The 18,940-nt window shown below is 41.5% G+C and overlaps 1 protein-coding gene across 1 annotated transcript in view; it reads left to right on the forward strand.

Moving 5' to 3' along the window:
• CAMK4 (calcium/calmodulin dependent protein kinase IV) overlaps positions 1-15,320 on the forward strand; it is a gene marked incomplete at its 3' end in the record, with an annotated part of 169,804 nt that extends 154,484 nt beyond the window's left edge. Inside the window, exons 8-11 of the mRNA XM_082012961.1 lie at positions 6,354-6,429; positions 10,857-10,983; positions 12,170-12,322; positions 15,156-15,320. Coding sequence (XP_081869087.1) covers positions 6,354-6,429; positions 10,857-10,983; positions 12,170-12,322; positions 15,156-15,320 — 521 coding nt within the window. The remainder of the gene's footprint in view (positions 1-6,353; positions 6,430-10,856; positions 10,984-12,169; positions 12,323-15,155) is intronic.
• Between the last annotated feature and the right edge of the window lie 3,620 nt (positions 15,321-18,940).

Genomic DNA, 18,940 nt, shown 5'->3' on the forward strand with positions numbered 1-18,940 from the left:
ATGGGTGCAGCATCAAGGAGCGCTTTGTGGCAGATCTTGTCAACTGAGGTGACTGGTGTGGCTCTAGTCATCTCTTTCAGCAGTAAAAAGGCTTCGGCGCTTTTAACTAATCCTCTTTTCTCGTAAACAAAATAAGAACAAAATCACAGGTTTGCTTCAGTTTTACCAAGAGAGTGAGAGTGAGCATGAATCGCTGCTTACCAAAATTAGTAATTTTCCTGTGCATTCACAATACTTCAACAAACATGAGTTTATGGACAACTTTAGAGCAAACATCTAACTCATGAGCTTAGCACTGTATCACACAAGGATGGTAATTTTAATTTCTTTAGTAATTTAGAAATTAGGAAGTTACGTACTTAATGATGTTGGGTTTATATTTAAGGTGCCTTTAAGGACACTTTCTACTTGTTTAACTGTGGAAGATGTGCACAAGTCTAGAAACCGTGTTTCATTTCAGTTATCCTGTTCTTACATATTTCTCTTTTTTCGAAAATCACAGCTGGTTCATGCTTCTCAATCTTGTAGCTTTTAATAATGTAAGGCATCTAATTTCAATGCAAGAAAACCACCACTGATACTTCGAATTAGAACAAATTTCCATAGAATCACATTTAGGTAAAAATATGTTCCCTCACTGTCATATGGGAGAGTGAGGTTTTGTTAGGTGAAAAAATGTAGTGCTGGTAACAGTCCATGAATAATTAGGAATGCGGGGTTTTTCTCCATTGCTTTGGGGAGACATTAAGTGGGGCAGAGAGTGAGCACTACAGCTGCCATATGTATAGCACCTGGCAAATGGTGCCATAGCTGTGCTGTATGTCAGGTATCAGTAATGCAAAGGGGACATAACAAAAACCAACCCCCAGAAAATCCAAACTCTAAAAACAGAATTCAAGCCTCAGCAGGGGGAAAGCATGTGTACAAATGATCTTGAAAAAAAAAAAAAATTAAAAAGGTGCTGCCGAGCCCCCGCAGCCGTTCTGTCCTGGGGCCGGAGCACTCCGCGCTGCCTGCGGGACCATGGCGGGAGCTGGTCAGCCTGGCCAGCCTGGTCGTCCCCTGCACACAGCAGGCTGTCCTTCAGCAGCAGCGTCCCCAGGCCGGAGAGGACGGCGTGGGCCTGTAGGATGCTCCATCCCTGCAGACACCGCCCCGGCCTGCCTGCGGAGCAGGGCAGGCCCCGGCGGCTTTTGGCAGTAGTGGTGCGGCACCTTGTGCACAGCCTCGCTGCCAGAGCAGGGACAGCTGGCTCCTGGAGACTTGCCTGGAATTCCAGAACCAGAAAGTGAGTGAGAGATGGGTCCTCCAGTGCCAGAATATACAAGAGAAGGAGGGCCTCCAGCCAAAGATGGTTGCAGCTGCCTCTGCGGTCTGCTTGCGCTTCATTCCTTGAGGGACAGGATGCAGCCCAGAGGGACCTGGACAAGCTCGAGGCATGGGCCTGGGTGAACTTCACAAGGCTCAACAAGGCCAAGTGCAGGGTCCGGCACCTGGGTCGGGGCAACACCCAGTATCAATACAGGCTGGGGGATGAAGAAGGCATTGAGAGCAGCCCTGCTGAGAAGGACTTGGGGGTACTGGTGGGTGAAAAACTGGACATGAGCCGGCAATGTGCACTCACAGCCCAGAAGGCCAACTGTGCCCTGAGCTCCATCCAAAGAAGCGTGGCCAGCAGGTCGAGGGAGGTGATTCTGCCCCTCTGTTCTGGTGAGACCCCACCTGGAGTCCTGTGTCCAGCTCTGGAGCCCTCAGCACAGGAAAGACATGGACCTGTTGGAGCAGGTCCAGAGGAGGGCCACCAAAATGATCCAAGGAATGGAACACCTCTCTTATGAGGACAGCTGAGAGAGTTGGGGTTGTTCAACCTGGGGAAGAGAAGGCTCCTGGGAGACCTTATTGCAGCCTTCCAGTACTTAAAGGGGGCTTATCAGAAAGATAGGGGCAAACCTTTTAGCAGGGCTTGTAGTGATACGACATGGATTAATAGTTTTAAAAAAGGGTAGATTTGGACTAGATACAAGGAAGAAATTTTTGACAATGAGGGTGATGAAACACTGGCACAGGCTGCCCAGAGGGGTGGTAGATGCCACATCCCTGGAAACAGTCAAGGTCAGGTTGGACAGGTCTTTGAGCAACCTGCTAGTTGAAGATGTGCCTGCTCGTTGCAGGGGGATTGCACTAGATGACCTTTAAATGTCCCTTTCAACTCAAAGGTTCTATGATTGCAAGGCACTTCCATGTCAGCAAACCAGCTAATGGCCTGGGAGGCTGGTGATCTTGTTTACACCAGGACAAGCCTGCTGGACTTCCTATGATGGATGCTCACCCCAGCAACAAATATGAACAGAGTTAAATCCAGCTGACAGCCGGTCACAAGTGGTGTTCCCCAGGGCTCAGTTCTGGGGCTGGTCTTGTTCAATATCTTTATCGATGATCTGAATGAGGGGATCGAGTGCTCCCTCAGTAAGTTTGCAGATGACACCAAGTTGGGTGGGAATGTTGATCTGCTGGAGGGTAGGAGGGCTCTACAGAAGGATCTGGACAGGCTGGATTGATGGGCTAAGATCAACTGTATGAGGTTTAATAAGGCCAAGTGCCGGGGTCACAACAACCCCATGCAATGCTACAGGCTTGGGGAGGAGTGGCTGGAGACCTGCCCAGCAGAAAAGGACCTGGGGGTGCTGGTTGACAGCCAGCTGAATGTGAGCCGGCAGTGTGCCCAGGTGGCCAAGAAGGCCAACAGCATCCTGGCCTGTATCAGAAATAGCGTGGCCAGCAGGAGTAGGGAAGTGATCGTGCCCCTGTACTCGGCACTGGTGAGGCCGCACCTCGAATACTGTGTTGTATTTTGAGCCCCTCACTACAAGAAGGATGCTGAGGTGCTGGAGTGTGTCCAGAGAAGGGCAACGAAGCTGGTGAGGGGTCTGGAGAAAGAACTTTATGAGGGAGCGACTGAGGGAACTGGGGTTGTTCAGTCTGGAAAAGAGGAGGCTGAGGGGAGACCTTATTGCTCTTGAAAGGGGGCTGTGGTGAGGTGAGTGTTGGTCTCTTCTCCCAAGTAACTAGCAATAGGACAAGAGGAAATGGCCTCATGTTGCACCAGGGGAGGTTTAGATTGGATATTAGGAAAAATTTCTTTACTGAGAGGGTGGTCAAGTATTGGAACAGGCTGCCCAGGGAGGTGATGGAGTCACCATCACTAGAAGCATTCAAAAACGTGTGGATGTGGCGCTTCAGGACATGGTTTAGTGGGCATGATGGTATTGGGTTGATGGTTGAACTTGACGATCTTAAAGGTCTTTCCAACTTTACTGATTCTATGATTCTGTGATTCTGTGATCTTGTGGAGAAACCTGTTTCTGCCATTCTTGCTGAACTCTAGATCCTGAATTCTCCTACAAGAGGCTGTCAGTTTCTAGCAGTGTGCTTGGTGGTAGCATCTCAGGTAATTTTACACAGAGCCGAGCCAAGCCATGTGGAAACTAAACACTTGGCATTTGCTTTTTTAACTGTAGAAGCAAAGGAAAGAGGACATTAGAGAAGACCATAAGTTTAGTCTGTTACCTTGTAGCACAGCTGATAATACAAGTCAGGTGACATGTCCATTAGCTTGTATGACATTATCTGCCAAGCACACAGGGGTGCCAAGTATGCTTTAGAGTAGCACTGAATTCCAGTCTGCTTAGTTTTGTAAAACTGTACTTCAAATATTAGCTATTAATGTTCTGGTTGTCTTCTCTCATGACAGTTACACTACAAATTCTATAAAACTGTATTTAGTATTTAGCCCTTTTTATGCCTGTCTTCGTAGACTATAAAAATAGGATAAGGTTTATTCCCATTGAAGAGCCTTCAGAGTAGGGATGCCATCCATGGTGAGGAGGGATGAGGCTGAATGTCTGTGCTGAGAAGCGAAGAAAGGAGCTTTGTGCCTACAGACATGGACCTGCAATCCTTGCTTTACAACCCGAGTTAACTGACCATGCAGAATTCCTAGAGCCTGGAAAATACTCAAGCATTACTTTCCAGAAGTAGAGGAAGCCCAGCAGGAATACTGTCGAAATGCCAAATTAAACTATGAATAATTGATAGTCACAGGCTGCCAACTCCTACATCCTGCCCACCCAGCTATCAGCAGCTTCTCCAGAAAGGACACAGCAACAGAAACACATACTGGAGTCTGGATACTTCGGCATCAAGACTTACCAACCTACAGTCCCTGGAACATGCAAAGTGATGCAGAGGACTGAAAGCAAGATGGTCACAAAGAACTTAACTTGCTGAGAAATTGTGCTTTCAGTGAGCTTAACAAGGGCATAAGTGATTTCTGACAGTAGGACATAAAAACAAGCCAGTGCAGAGCAGTGATTCATGATCAGTCTGTTACAGCCAAAACCTAAACTAACAGCGAAGTATCAGTCAAATCCATTCACCGAAAGCAAACTTCTGGAAATACTAAAAAATCATAATTACAAGATGTATAGCTGTGTAATCACAGTCCAGACAGCAAGGCAGTCCTGTACATACAAATCTTTGGTCTCCTTTGTGGCCATTTTACAATACTAAGGTGGAAAGAGGAGAAAAGAAGACATCCCCAAGAAACACTGCATCCTCTAGAAGTGGAAGCATATTGGCCATTAAGCAGAAAAACTGTCCTATTTACTTCAGTACCCCCTACATGGAATTAACAAACATGGCAGGGAGGATGGTTGTTAATGTCTCTTTTTTTGGTCCCTCTCCATCTCTTTCTCTGAGGCCAATGGCTGTTTTGCCCATAGGCTGTCCTGTTAGCTATGGGTTGACCTGCGTTAAAATCAGTTCGGATCTAGTGTCCCTTCTCAAAAACAGCCCCTCTCTATTCATCAGTTTACCTAACAGAAGAATAAGGAAGCAAGGAAAGTCTGTGCTTAGACTGGCAAGCATTTGCCCAGCTGACAGCTGTATGAGTGGTATGTACCAAACTTAGTGATAAATGTCCTTTGCCTTCTATATTAATGCTTTGTAAAAGCACTTGATGTGTTCCCTGCATGGTAAATCCTTCAGGTAAGTTGAAGAAGTCTGAGGCAGCTGCCTGGAGGCCATTAGGGAGTAATCTATACTCTGATTAAAATCATGCTTGGGGGAGCCTTGCTCTCCTGGGATGTTGCAGCACATTCCCGGGAGAGCTAGCTGCCCCAACAGAGATCTCCCACAGGCTGGGAGCAAAGCAGGAGCATGCCGGCAGCCTGGGTCATTCCAGGTGGGCAGCCAAAGGCTGAGCAGGGAGCTGTCATACATTTAGGGAAGCCCCAGCCCTTCTTGTCCCTGCTGCTCATGGCTGTGGAAGTGTAATGCAGAAAGGTGAAGAGATGCACACGTGCTGCAGCATTGATGTTCAGCAGGTCCAGCGCACCCCAGAAATGTGGCAGCTATCCCACGTGCATCGTAGAGCCAGTAGGCTCAGGGGCTGTGCCACCGTTCTGTACGTCTGATGGATATTAATACAGATACAATGGTTGCTGAGAAGAAGGTCTACTGACACATGGAACCATGGCTCAGCAGTGTCTTTGTAATTATTTTTTCCAAATTAGTTGGGTACTTCTGTGGCCAAATGGTGATGGAGGGAAGGATCATTTTCACCCTGCTGCCTCAGGAGCTTTGCCCAGGGAGATTTGCCCAGGTCAGAGGCAAACCTCAAGGGTGCACAGAGCTATGAGCCCTGGGGGTGCAGGTGCCGGGGGTGCATGACATAGGCACATCACTGTTTGAGTGTGGAACCGTGTACATTTTTAATTACACACAAGAGCAACAGATACTGTCTGAGGGGTACAGCGGTCTGCTCAGCTTTCCTCGAGGTATGTCTGTCAAGCTGCTCAGGCAGAGATTAACTCCTCTTTACCATTGCAGAGCCAGAGTCCCTCGAGACTGCCTGGCCTTTTCACCTGCTCTGCACTGCAGCAAAAGCAATTGCCTGAAATGCTCTTGTCTCTCCTCACAATTAAAACAGAATACCAAGAATAAATCCCAAATAAAGTACCAAGTAAATAAATAACATATGGAAGTAAATTACCACCTCCTTTGTCACATTGCAGTTCCAGTGCTGCTGTAGCTTTCCAGGGTTTCTTTCACAACCTAGACCTAAAAAGCAATTTGAAACCAAAGTCTGCTCTTCATTTTATTCTGGCTGTGCTCGGACATGACTTCTGTTGCTTTATAATCAGTGAAGGAAATCATTTGCCTAATTAAGGGCTTAAAGGAGTAGACCTTAACTTTTTAAAAGACATGAGTGTGCATGGAGTTTAAATTGACTTTATGATTGTTACTTCTGCATCCAACTTTAATCTTACTGACGAGTGTTTTATCATCTGCAGCACCAGAGATACTACGGGGATGTGCCTATGGCCCTGAGGTGGACATGTGGTCTCTGGGGATTATCACCTACATCCTGTAAGTGCAAACAGTGCCATGGAGTGGTTCATTTGTAAGGACCTGCAGGTTTTTATGATATTATGAGCTGTGCCATTGGAAAAAACAAGATCGTGAACTTTAAATAATGATATTCCTAATCTTATTTACATAAGTCAAATCCTAGAGGATCATGGCAAAACACTCAGGTTATATATTCGATAAATATAGCACTTATTCCTGAACAGCAGCGAGATCTGTGCAGAATCATGCTATTATAATACAAGCATATGAGTGTCAGAAAGCATCGTATAGGGTTTTTTTCATTCACACAAACTGCGAGATATACTATGATCCTAAGTAGCTTCTCAGCTACAGATAGGGCAAGAAGTTAAGGGGCTTGCAGTAGTTTCACAGTGCCTGTGAATATTCCCAAATGCAGCTGCCTCATCTGTGTCAGCCACAGACACTGCTCCAGCTTCACGTGCAGCATCAGTGTTGCTCTCTCACAGCATCTCAGCCAGGAGGTAGGGGACAGTCCTAGACTCTATCTTCAGATTAGTCTGATGAGTTAAATGATTAATGTTTAAGTATTCCACTTCTTACAAAACAACCAGAGACACGGTTAACAGAGAGCTGTGAGCAATGCTGGACATATATTTTTTAAACAATTAAAGTTGCAGCTATAGACCAAAATTTTCAAACAGTTGTGTCTAAAGGTAGGCACTTGTGTCTGTATCTTAATATGGCTAGTCCTAATTCAGTTGGTAAGCACTGTAATTATTTTATTGTATCAATGGAATCTTTCAAATTAATATTATTGAGAAGGGAAAATTGTATCATCTGACGTATCGACACTTCTCTTTATGGAAGAATAAATAACTTCATTTATTCCCTTGGCAACACCAGTGCTAAGCTGGCTTGTGTAGTTGTATATGATACTTGCAGGATGCCTTTTATGGGAAGAAAATGGGATTTTACACATATGCTTTAAAGATATGGAGGATTTTATACATTTAGGCCCATTTTCTTTCCCATTCTAGAACTCATTAACTGTGTCTGGCAAGTACAGCGTGTAATAATACAATTATTTTCTTTATGTCTTTTGCAAAGAAAGAATTATATTTTCTAGGTTTTATACTAAAAGTACTTGTAAGGATATATAAACGCTGATGGAAATATCAGAAAACATCTTTTGTTCTGTACATAAGTTTCAAATAAGTCACAGCTCTTCTTTTGGGTGCCTGTAAAGAATAGGCTACAATATTCCTATTTCATTATTGGCTCCTTTTAAAATGTGAATCTTTGTCTCAAGGCCTGGCTGAAGTCTGTAGAAGATCACATCTCAGATATTTCCTGCCAGGTGATAATCTCTCATCGGTTCTAGTGGTCCACACATGGCAGACAGGTGTGAAATTTGCCAGCAGGGCCTCCCCTGCGATTGGAGAGGTACCTTTTGTTGGCCCTTTACAAAGGTATGTAGATGAAACCATGGGCTTGCCTAGTTGTTCAACAACTGAGGGATAGCTGTTGTACTTGAAATCAAGAGACTTCCTTAAGCAGAACTTGTTTTCAAGTGTAGGCAAGCTCCAAGTGAGAACATACAGCAAATTCCTGTTTGGTTATATGCAGTGGCATTTGCCATACAAAGCCTTTCAAAGCCTTCCAGTTGTTCAGGAGATGCTCCCAAGCCATGTTAAACCTCTGCACTGGTGTAAACACAAGTGTGTGAGCTCCTGCTCTAGGTGGGACACCACCAGTACAGATACTCCTCTACATCTTTCTCCTTCTTGAAAACTAGAAGTGTGATTTCAAATTAGATTCCTCTCTCGAAGTCCAATCTGACCTATAGGAGCAAGCCAGGCAAAAAGGGTGCTAGTCAAATCCACTTGGCCATGCCTTCCATTTAGCTTTAATAATAAAACTCCTCTACTGAGTGTAAAGCTTTGCAGGTCAACATTTCTGATGGGCTAGAAGCTGAGACCAGAAAGGTACATGTACACTAACGAACTGATTAATCCTGCAGCCTAAAGGACAGTGTTGCATGTCTCGGTCTCATAGTTTAGTAGAGGGTGTGTAGATGTAAATGTACTTTATTTAGTAGAGTAAATTTGACTTATGTACAGTCAAAAAAATTCATTGTTGTATGTGCCTCCAAAATAGAGTGGATTTAAGAGTTAACTACCATGCTACAGAAGACACGTGCATAAAACTGTTTCTTCTCACCAATATAAAGCAGACTTGCCATGTAATTAAGAAAAACTTTGACACATATTTTGACAGAACAATTATTCCTGAGGTTAATTATATTAAGCCCTATTGATGATAACTGTCATAATTCCAAGGAAGTCACATTTATAGTTTCAACAGCAAAGAGGACCAGTCCTTTTGTATTCCTGCAGCAGGTTAGAAACACTACTGCACATCTGAGATGCAGACAGTGGTCAACAAACACAGAGACTTTGCCCGTAGTCAAAATTGCATGGGTTTAATTAAAGGTGTTTTTTTACTAACTTACTTAAAAAGGCACAAACCATTGCCTTGTGATTTCTAATTGATTTTGAAGCTGTTTACATTAATTTTGCTTTATTTGGTAGGTAATTGATTTGAAATTAATCAGCATAATCCTAGTTTAAATGAAATCAAGAGCAGCCATGCTGGGACTTAGCTTGGTTTAATTTATCTAATTTGAAATCACACCTCTAGTTTTGTTTGTCTAATCTGTCTGCTGAAATGAATTTTTTTTTAGGTAGATGCATATCCATAGAAATTGTTAATAAGACAACAATATGAGATAGTAGTGAGTGATGATGAAAATATTTTTAGGAGTAATAGAGAATTATTTAGAAGACTTCCAACACAGTCACATAAAGTTTTAAGCGTGGTCTCACTGTATGTCATCAGTTACGTTGTGTTCAGAAGCCAGTTTCAGAAGTTAGTGGCCCAACAACCATGGTCAGCAAAGGTGCTCCGTGGGGATAACAGCTGGCCTGAAGCAAGATCAGAAATGCTGGTGGGAGTGGCAGGAAAATGGGAGGGGAGAAGCAGAGGGACTGTGACTGGCTCCCACCTACTGAAGCACACGGTATTTGGAAGTTGGATCCTTGTGTTTTAATCCATCTGTGCCAGATCTGGAGATCAATAATGTACCCAGAATGTGCTCACAGTGGAGGTTTTCTCCTCTTCAGCAGTGCAAAGTGATGCAGTTGTTCCACCCACGCCTACCCACCACTCTTAAAAACACATTTCTTCCTTGCATGTCTGTCTGCTTTCTCTGGACTGTAAGCACACTGATTGGGTTTAACAATATAAAAACAAATTTAAATGTAAGGTTAAATTTTCTAGATTTGTTGCTCTCTTGTACTTTATGGTCTGATGTTCTTTTCCTGTCATCATCTTGTTGCTTGTTGCATTTTCTGGAGGCAGAGTAGCACACAAACTTTCTGTTAGCTCAGAACACATACTGGTTGAATGGTAAATTCACTTTAAAACATCTGATTATGTGTGCAGGCATGATTAAAATGCAATGAAGCAACAAAAAAGGACATTATATAAGTGGAAACCACTTCTATGATTTTGCTTTCCCCAGGACCAGCAGTGTGGATCTGCATCGGGATCTGTATTATTCGATATATTCATAAATGCAGTCACAAAATTTCTTGATATTATGTAGGTTACCTAAGTAAAGATGCGGGCTGATTATTAAAACCTGCTGAAGGTTTTTACATTTTTTCTTTGATGAAAGAATGTACAGTGATGAACATAATCAAAAAATGGACATATAAAAACTTCTAACTTCACAGGTAAAGTGTGGTTCCTCAGCTAATTCCTATCTCTCAGGAAAAAGTTACAGGGACTCTGATAATTCCTCTATGAACATGTTAACTCTGTGCTTGTGAACAACCCAAAAAAGCAGAGCCAAGGTCAGGAATTGTTAGCAAAGAAATGGAGATTAAAACAGAAAAAATCATTATGCTAATCTGCAGCTCCGTGGTTTGCCCACACTGAATCGTGTTTGCACCCACTTCAAAAAAAAACACAAATGGAGAAGGCTCACATTCTGTGAGGGCAGGGATGAGCAAAGTTTCAGACTGAGGAATGACTAAATAGTCCAAGGGACTTCCCCCTGAGACCAGCAGAGTGAAGAGCTGCTACAAATACTTAATGACATGTAGAAGGTAAACAGATATCAACTGTTGCATGGCTACTTTTATTACTCCCTATATTAATAGTTCAAATTACAGACATGTGAAAATGGAAAATGTATAATTTGATCAGCTTTTTCCAGTGCTTATGAATGCTTATGACCACATTTTTCTCTGCTCTGTAGGAGTTCATAAGCACATTGAGGTCTGGTTTCCCAAGTGGACTACAGGACACAAAGTAGGGAAAGATAATACCAGGAAGTGTTTCTAACAGCCAAAGACTAATTAATCTTTGATAAGTTTCTTTCTTTTTTATCCTTGCAGACTTTGTGGCTTTGAACCATTTTATGATGAAAGAGGGGATCAGTATATGTTTAAGAGAATCCTGAACTGTGAATATGACTTTGTGTCCCCCTGGTGGGATGACGTGTCTCTGAATGCCAAGGATTTAGTAAGTAAAGCAAAAATGAGACTGGAGTATCTTTGCTGATACGTATTTGGCTAGTATCTCTTGCGCTGAGAAAGAGAATCCATTTCAGAGTGGGGGCAGAGTAATTGGTTAATTAATTGGTCCTATGGGTCCTTGCTTTTCTTATTCTTACCTCTGGTATGTTATGGTGCTGTTAAATATCCCCTGTTAGTTCAGTGCTGTAATCTTGCACTGAAAACCATGGATGTTCAAGTCCTTCCGTGAACTAAGCCACAGATTGTTGGCAGCTGTCACAGTGTTCATGTATGCCTGTTTTTTATGCTAGCTCTGAGGGGTTTCATCCTTCCTCTTTGCAGAGCAACCACCTTCAGGGGAATGTAGTAATAAGCTCTATATTTTGTGCAGTTTTCAAGTCTGAACTTTGTAGGAAGAATATAAAAAGGAGTGAAGCCCCTCACCTCCACTTTTGCTGACAGCCTTATTCTGTCCATTTAAGCTTTTTCTCAGTAGGTGAGGAATGACTCATTACTTTTAAATATTGTTCATTAGCAAAATGCAAGAGCTGGCATGCTAACTGCACTGTATTCTTTTATTACTGGATAAAGTAAATTTGAGACACTGATCTGCAAAGATAGGTATGCTTGAGTTGGATTTTTAGTCAACAATAACTTGCACAATTCAGTTATGTAATTAGCACTGAAGAAACAAATGCTCATCTCCATATTACTTATACAAACCGTGCCATAAAATACTACATAATTAGTGTTTGTAAAGTACTTCAGGGTGCCTCAAATGGAACATCTGTAGAAGTTCAAAGTACTTTGTGTTGTTGTATTAGATGTGAAGTTTTTATAAGGTCAAATAAACACCGTTTACTGCCATGTGTCATCAAAACCCAGATAAACAGCAGCCTGCAGCAAAGCTGCTAGTTCATTGTATATAGACCGCTTTGGTCCAAACTGGTCCCTACTGTTTTGCTACAGTAAAGCTCAGAGTTTCAGGTTTGGACACTGTATAGCAAGTTGTAGATAAGGATTAAGCCCATGGCTCTCAAAACTGATGCTGTGGGCAGTTCTGGGGTGTTCATTTGAAGTGATTTCACTAACACGCTTCCCAAACCAAAACCAAAGCCCCAAAATGCAAAGCTCAATAAATGTAAATGAAGAACAAGGTTAACAGTCTTCTGTGTTTCTTCCTTGTCATGCAGGTTAAGAAGTTGATTGTTTTAGACCCCAAAAAACGCCTCACCACTCTACAGGCTTTGCAGCACCCATGGGTCACAGGAAAGGCAGCAAACTTTGCACATATGGATAATGCACAGAAGAAACTTCAAGAATTCAATGCCCGGCGTAAACTTAAGGCAAGTCCCTGGGCATAGTCTCTGCTTTGGCTATGAAAGCATGCAATTACATTAGTAGCCTTACAGAAACCTTGCACACACTTTTCATGACAACAGTCCATGGTGGTATGGAAGCTTTTTATTTAAGATGACTGATGAAGATGACAAAGTTGAAGCTGATTTAGTCGATGTCTGCAGTCAAACAAATAATGTGTGAGGTTGACTGAAAAATCCTTCTACACAGACAGAACTGCTAAGAATGTACACAGCTTTTGCAAATTCCTTACATTCCTTCCTTCCCTTCTCCCTTCTTCCTTCCTTGCTTCTGTCCATTATCTGTCCTGTAACGCTTGCACATCCTTAGAGTATTGACCAGATAGAAGAAAATTCTGAGTAGTTTCTTCATGAGCGTCCATAAATCTGGAAGATACTTAATCTACTATAGCATATTTTGATCTGTAAACCACCCTCAGTTTCTATACCAGTCAATACAAAGCAGGAGCTTAAGCCATCTTTCTGTATGATCTAGAGTCAGCCTTTCAGACGTGTAGGTCCATAAAATGTGTGGCTGAGATTAACAGGCCCAAAACATGCATTTCCAAGTACCTCTAAGAGCAAATGTTCAATATCATTCTTTACCTGGAAATAAAGCGCTGCAAGTCAGGAGTGCAGGTGGGACCTGTGCTGAAAATAACATTAGATTTTGAGTCACCAGTATGCCTGTTTACATCTAGTCTACATATCTACCATGGGAGAAGCAGGGAAACATTTTTAAGTGCAAGCAGGCAGCTGGGCATCTAAATGACATACACTGGGAAACTTTCTTCTCCCCCAGTCCCTTCTTCAGTTGTTAAAGATTTATGTTTGTTTAGGAGAGACTTCCAGGGATACTTCAGGACAGAAATTACCACCAACAGCTACAGTGAACATGCTTTTATAGCCCTGGGCAATAAGAATAAAAAACATCTTGTCTGAGAGCTTTACATCCCCATGCAAAACCAAATTCACAAACAGTGACCCTTACCTTTGGTTTCATGCATTTTTTTCAGTATTATTAGGGAACTGTGACAGAGAATCTCTACAGGGCAAAGAAAAAAGTTTTGTGATTTACAAAGTTCTCAGACACTGTAGAGATAACGCAGTGACGCTTTGCCCATGCAGAATTGACTAAACGTGTCTATTAACATTGTTCTCTTCAGAAAGACTTCTGTAGCCTTGCAGCAGGATTGCTGTGTATTCACAGAAGATGCCATGCAATGTTGTTATATCAAAATGATTTGAGAGCATGAGCAGAGTCATAAATTTCAGTATTTCTGAGTGAACTGTTATAATCCCTGCCCAGGAAGTCACAAGAATTGTGTGCCATTTTGGCATCTTTTGATTTTGATTCTCTTTATATTTTTACACTTCTGGTAACCAACAAGATTTTTTTGAAGCCCAGTTTATTTACGCCACTATAGTCAACCAATTTATGCTTCTGTGTTTAAATGCTGTTGCTTTTTATAAAGTTATTCCTTGCTTTTCTATTAAAGATTAAATGATCAAATCTCCAATTATTAAGGAAATCAACTGGAGTTAGCTGTTATTATAAAGGTAATAGTTTTACACGCATATATATATATAAAATCAACCTTGAATTTTTAGACAATTAATTCCTGTCCAAAAAATAAGAACAAAGCAGAACAGCAGGTAGTGAATACACGCTTTAGTTATCGTTTTGTTAATAAAAGAAATATAAAATTATCCTCTTTCCTAGCATACAAGTCCAGCAGCAGGCTTTCTTTATGTAAAGATCTATTTTTATAGAATAACTCTGAAGATCTCAGTCATGATTTGGTTTTTCATAGATTGTGTTGAATTTGTTTTATAAATATCCACATGATTAGTGAGAGTAAATTATAGTATCTTTATACATTATATCTCATTGAGTGGCTTGTTCTGTTTGTAATCTGTAATCTCACTATCTCACTTTCAAAATTATTGCCACTTTTATTGGCTCATCCCTTGTACTTCAACTTCAAATTCTATATTAGCTGATTCTTCTTTCTTGCCAATGCTTATAATGTCTGTTTTTTCATTAGCATCTTCTTTTTCTGTTTTCTTTTTTTTTTTTTTTGCCTGGTTACCTCTCCAAAACATGCACAAAACTTGCTATACTCCTCATCCCTTCCTGCAGACTTGCTTCTTCTGTGATGCCTAAGCAAAAAAATAGCAAAGGGAAAAATAGTTAGAGTTGTCATACACAGAGATTAGTGTTTCTTTCCCTCTCCTCTGTGTGCTTGTTTTTTCAGGCAATAAAATTCTTCAAGACAAAGGCTAAGATAACTGTCTTAATGCATGTCATCATTTTGTGACATTTTATGTGATATGAGAGCCTGTCCTCAATGTATGTTGAGATATATATAGACATAGGAAGCTGCCTGTGCGCTCTGCGCCATTGTGCTTGGCGTATGCAATACTGCAATATTGATAAACATTGTTTCCCTTTGTGAACTTTCATGGAATAATCAGTGATAATACTGTTATCATCATAATGGAAGATAACTTGCTTTTTGCCATCTAATTTCAACATGGGAGATGCAAAGTAGTTTCTAAAAAAAAATGCAGCATGTGAATCTGAAAAAAAAAAAATCTCTTCATGATGGCCAACTTGTAACCATGTAAAAGCAGCAATTTTAAAGTTAAATCTGGTATTTCAGGCCTCCTAAATCTGCCCAGGTCCAGGCAGGTATCCGAATGTGACACTACCATGAAAACTAAATGCAATTTTGTTCCCTAGTGGGATGATGCTAAGGCTGCAGTGCTGACAGACTGTGTCCTTTAAAGAATGTTTGCTTGATCCTCTCTTTTTAAGGCTGCAGTAAAAGCTGTGGTGGCATCAACTCGCCTCGGCAGTGCCAGCAGTCACAGCGTGCACGACAGCAACAAGCCCAGCCGTAACCCGTCTCCCGTCCATGACAGCAAATCCGAAGAGAAAACCACTCAGGAAGCAGAAGCATCTCCAGAAGAAATGTCTTAGGTCAATGTGCTTTCTTGTTTCAGCTGAGATCTGTCATTTCATACACCAGCTAATTTGTCATTCAGCAAGAGAGATTTGTAAGCTTGGCCTCTCTGCTTCTGCTTTGGGGTGCCAAATGCACTGGCTGGTGATCCTACCTTCAATGCATGTGACTGCTTATGAAAATAGTAAACTGTTCCTTAAGGCATGTCATGGAAACAGTGTTATTTACAGTAATACCGGCAGGTAAAAACATGGGGATGAATAACTACCTACCATAATGCGTATACTTCATATACATCTATCCAGTGTTTCTAGATAGCATTTGAAGCAAAATACTGTATAATTTGGTTTTATGGAAGTAGGTGTCTTCTGTATGTTGTGAGTTTCTTTGAACTTCTTCCTTCCACATTCATAGTCCTGCAGCAGACAAAATGGAAGGAAATACCAAGCCAATGCTTTTAAAACTGATGTACAAAATAATGCTTTTTATCTGTAAAACTACAAAAAGTATTTGGGGATTTATATGCAAAAAACATTCCACTACTTCTGAGAAGAAATTGAAATGTTAGTTCCACTGGGCGTGAAAATGTACGTTCCTCGAGCTTGTGTTGAGAATGCCTTATTCTGACTTTTCCTATTTATATACAGTATTTTAATGCAACCAAAATTACTCAGATTTCTGCCATTTCATTCTCTAGTAAAAGGTTAGCAAAACAAAATGATAGACTAAAAGAGGATTAGAGTAGATGCAGATTTTTGAAATACCATTATATTTGTTCATTAATTTCTAAACTGTGCAGCTAGAAGATGTTTTTATAGGGCCTAAGGGAATAATCTGCAATTATACAAGTTGTAAATGCTTGAACAAAGCTATTCCACAACTTAATGATTTTGCTCTCGGGAAACACTCTTATACAAGGTCTGGGAGCAAGTAGCATCATCTAGTTGCTTCCCAGATAGTTTAACCTCATGAGTAACCAGTTTCCACTTGTCAGTATAATTAGTACAGATTTTCCTAACAAAGGACCCCTCCTTTAAAGTGATTCACCAGCACAGACCTTGCATCCACCCAGAGCTCCTGTGTCTTAAGTTAGAAGCTGTGTGCATGGATCAGCTTGCAAAATTAGGGTCAGGCTCTATAGCTATCTTGACTTTTCTGTTGAACATAATTGATAGGAATTGAAGAAATAACATGCATCAGTGTGTATATGACTGTTTACATTTGTTATCACTTTGATAGCACATGAATTTCGTAATGATATTGATGTATTACAGAAATGGCAAAAATAACTTGATGTACAACAATGTCATTTGTGTTTGATAAACTTTTTAATACTGATAGTTACCTAACATGCTAATACACTCAACATTCCTCTTTTGCTTTGTTTTTATATTAAGTTAGGCCTTGCACAATTTGCCTTGAAAAAATATATCAGCTATTGAAAAAACAAGTCATTAATAAAACATTCAGTAGCTACATTTCCTGTAGAAATTAAAGGGTAATACAATCTTATTCATACAGTAGGTTTGATAAATAAAATGCAATCTAGATTAATATAAAAAGAAAGATTAAAGATACTGTCTTTACTAGGTGAGAATGCATGCCAATGAATGTATTGTACTTGAGATTTTTTATCCATTTCTTATAACCCTCTGAACTTGTACAAAAAGTTTTACTAATTAAGCGCGGTTGAAATTTAAAGTAGATGCATCTATCCTTTTCCCAAGTGACATACTTTGAGGTCAGCTGAAACAGCTGGTTGGGTGCAGAGCAACAGGCCAACAAGATACTTTTGCAGATTTTCTCTTGAAAACAAGTGCAGCAAGACTAATCGCTTTGGAGAAGGTGATAGATACATCCACCTGTCTCACTTTTTATTGTCTGTCTTATCTCCTGAAAAGTGATTGCAGAATGAATGCATTTCTCAGCCGCAGGTCTCTGCCACCGGTTACAGTGGCGAAGACATCTGTGTTGGGTCAGTGGGATGGTTTGGTAGGAGGCGTTGGATTTCTGTAGCGTTTCCTCCTTCATTTAGGATAGTTGCTTCTAATCTGCAGAAGTGGAGCTGGCTGCACAGTCATTTTGCATCTATGAGTGTTCAGGCAGAAATTTCTTCATCTGAGACATGGTTTGTTGAGCTGAAAAATGGTCCCAGCTGATTATCTTATTCTTTGCTAAATTATATGATAGCATATCATAAATATGAACCAATGCCATGCAACCAGAGACCTCTCTGTGGCAGCACAATCTCAGAGGCAGCTCAGTCTTCTGCATAAAGGCTCTGGGGCTTCAGTTGTTTTTGCTTAGTTTTCTTTTATTATGCTTAATAGGAAACAATCAAGATGTCTGTGTTGGATGGATTACTAATATGGGACTCCGTGAAGTAGTATGCCTGGCTTACGTATGACAGTGTAATGCAGAAGGAAGAGCAGCGCCAGGGTGTATGCATGTAACTGAAGAAAGGAGTGTTCCGGGCATTGTTTTTGTCTGAAAAATCACATCCCACTCGCATCTGCCATGATTCAAACTTGGGAGTTTACTGTGCCTGAAAAATATTGACACACCCAAAAGCTACTGGAATTGGGCCAGTTCCACATCTGTGGTTATAAAATAGGTAGAAAATTACTGATGCTCTTTTCTGTTGAAATCCTAAGCTTTAAGTTTTTAAAATGTTCAACATATTAGCAAAGTCCTTCAAGTACAAAAGGGGGATCCTTGCCACCTTTTTGAAGTATTTGAATTTGGCAAAACTTTTCTGTTAGAGGCAGATTGTGGTATTAGCAAAGTCAAATAATTGAGAGCTAGGCTGAGGATCTGATGGCTGTTAAATGGCCAACAATGGCCTGCCTTTGCACAACAACAGGGTTTTTTACAAGTTCAGAAAGATTCACTCCAAAATAGAACACATTGCCTGTCATTTCGAACACTTTGGCTTGTGATTTTGCCAATGACATGGTGGACTGCACTGCCTGAGCCTGGTGCTGGTTTGTTAGCTGAAGTTTGTACTTTGCGTTGTGCAAGCATGCTGTAAAGACACAGACACACCATAATCAAACTTTTGAATGCAGAAGAGCATCAGGGTGAAAGTTTGTGATACAGCATGTCCTTCAGCATCCCCTTTGCAAGGTCCCCATGCCTCGGTGAATAAAGCAAAGTGCTCTGAAAAGCCATGTGGTACTAGAGCAGGATAAAAGCAGCAGCCCAAAAGTTTTTGGAAGGGGCTCAGACCAGCAGGGCGTTCCAGGCTGGAGGAGGCTGCGGCTCACTGGCAGCCGGGCCCTGGCACTTACCAAGTAAAGAACCTTCTCCTACAACTCGTGCTGCGAGCGACACGCAAGGGAGGTGAGGACAGCACTGCGTTGTCTGCAGCCCAGCCGCAGGCAAAGGGAAGAAGATGCTAGGCGTTGTCAGTGTCCAGCCTAGCAGGTGAACAGCAGTATCTGCTGAGCAGCCAATGCAGGAGGACCCTGGAGAATAAACACCCATTTCCTAATAACTATTGGCAACTGTCCCTTCGTTCCCACACACATCCTGGGGCACGCTGTTTTGCAGGGCCCTGCAGTGTACCTCTCAGGACTATTTTTAAGAGTGGCATATAAAAGCGTAGAGTGGAGGACTCCCAACATATCCTTGCAGT

This window comes from Phaethon aethereus (assembly GCF_964289735.1).
Source record: "Phaethon aethereus genome assembly, chromosome: Z".
NCBI classification, from domain to species: domain Eukaryota; kingdom Metazoa; phylum Chordata; class Aves; order Phaethontiformes; family Phaethontidae; genus Phaethon; species Phaethon aethereus.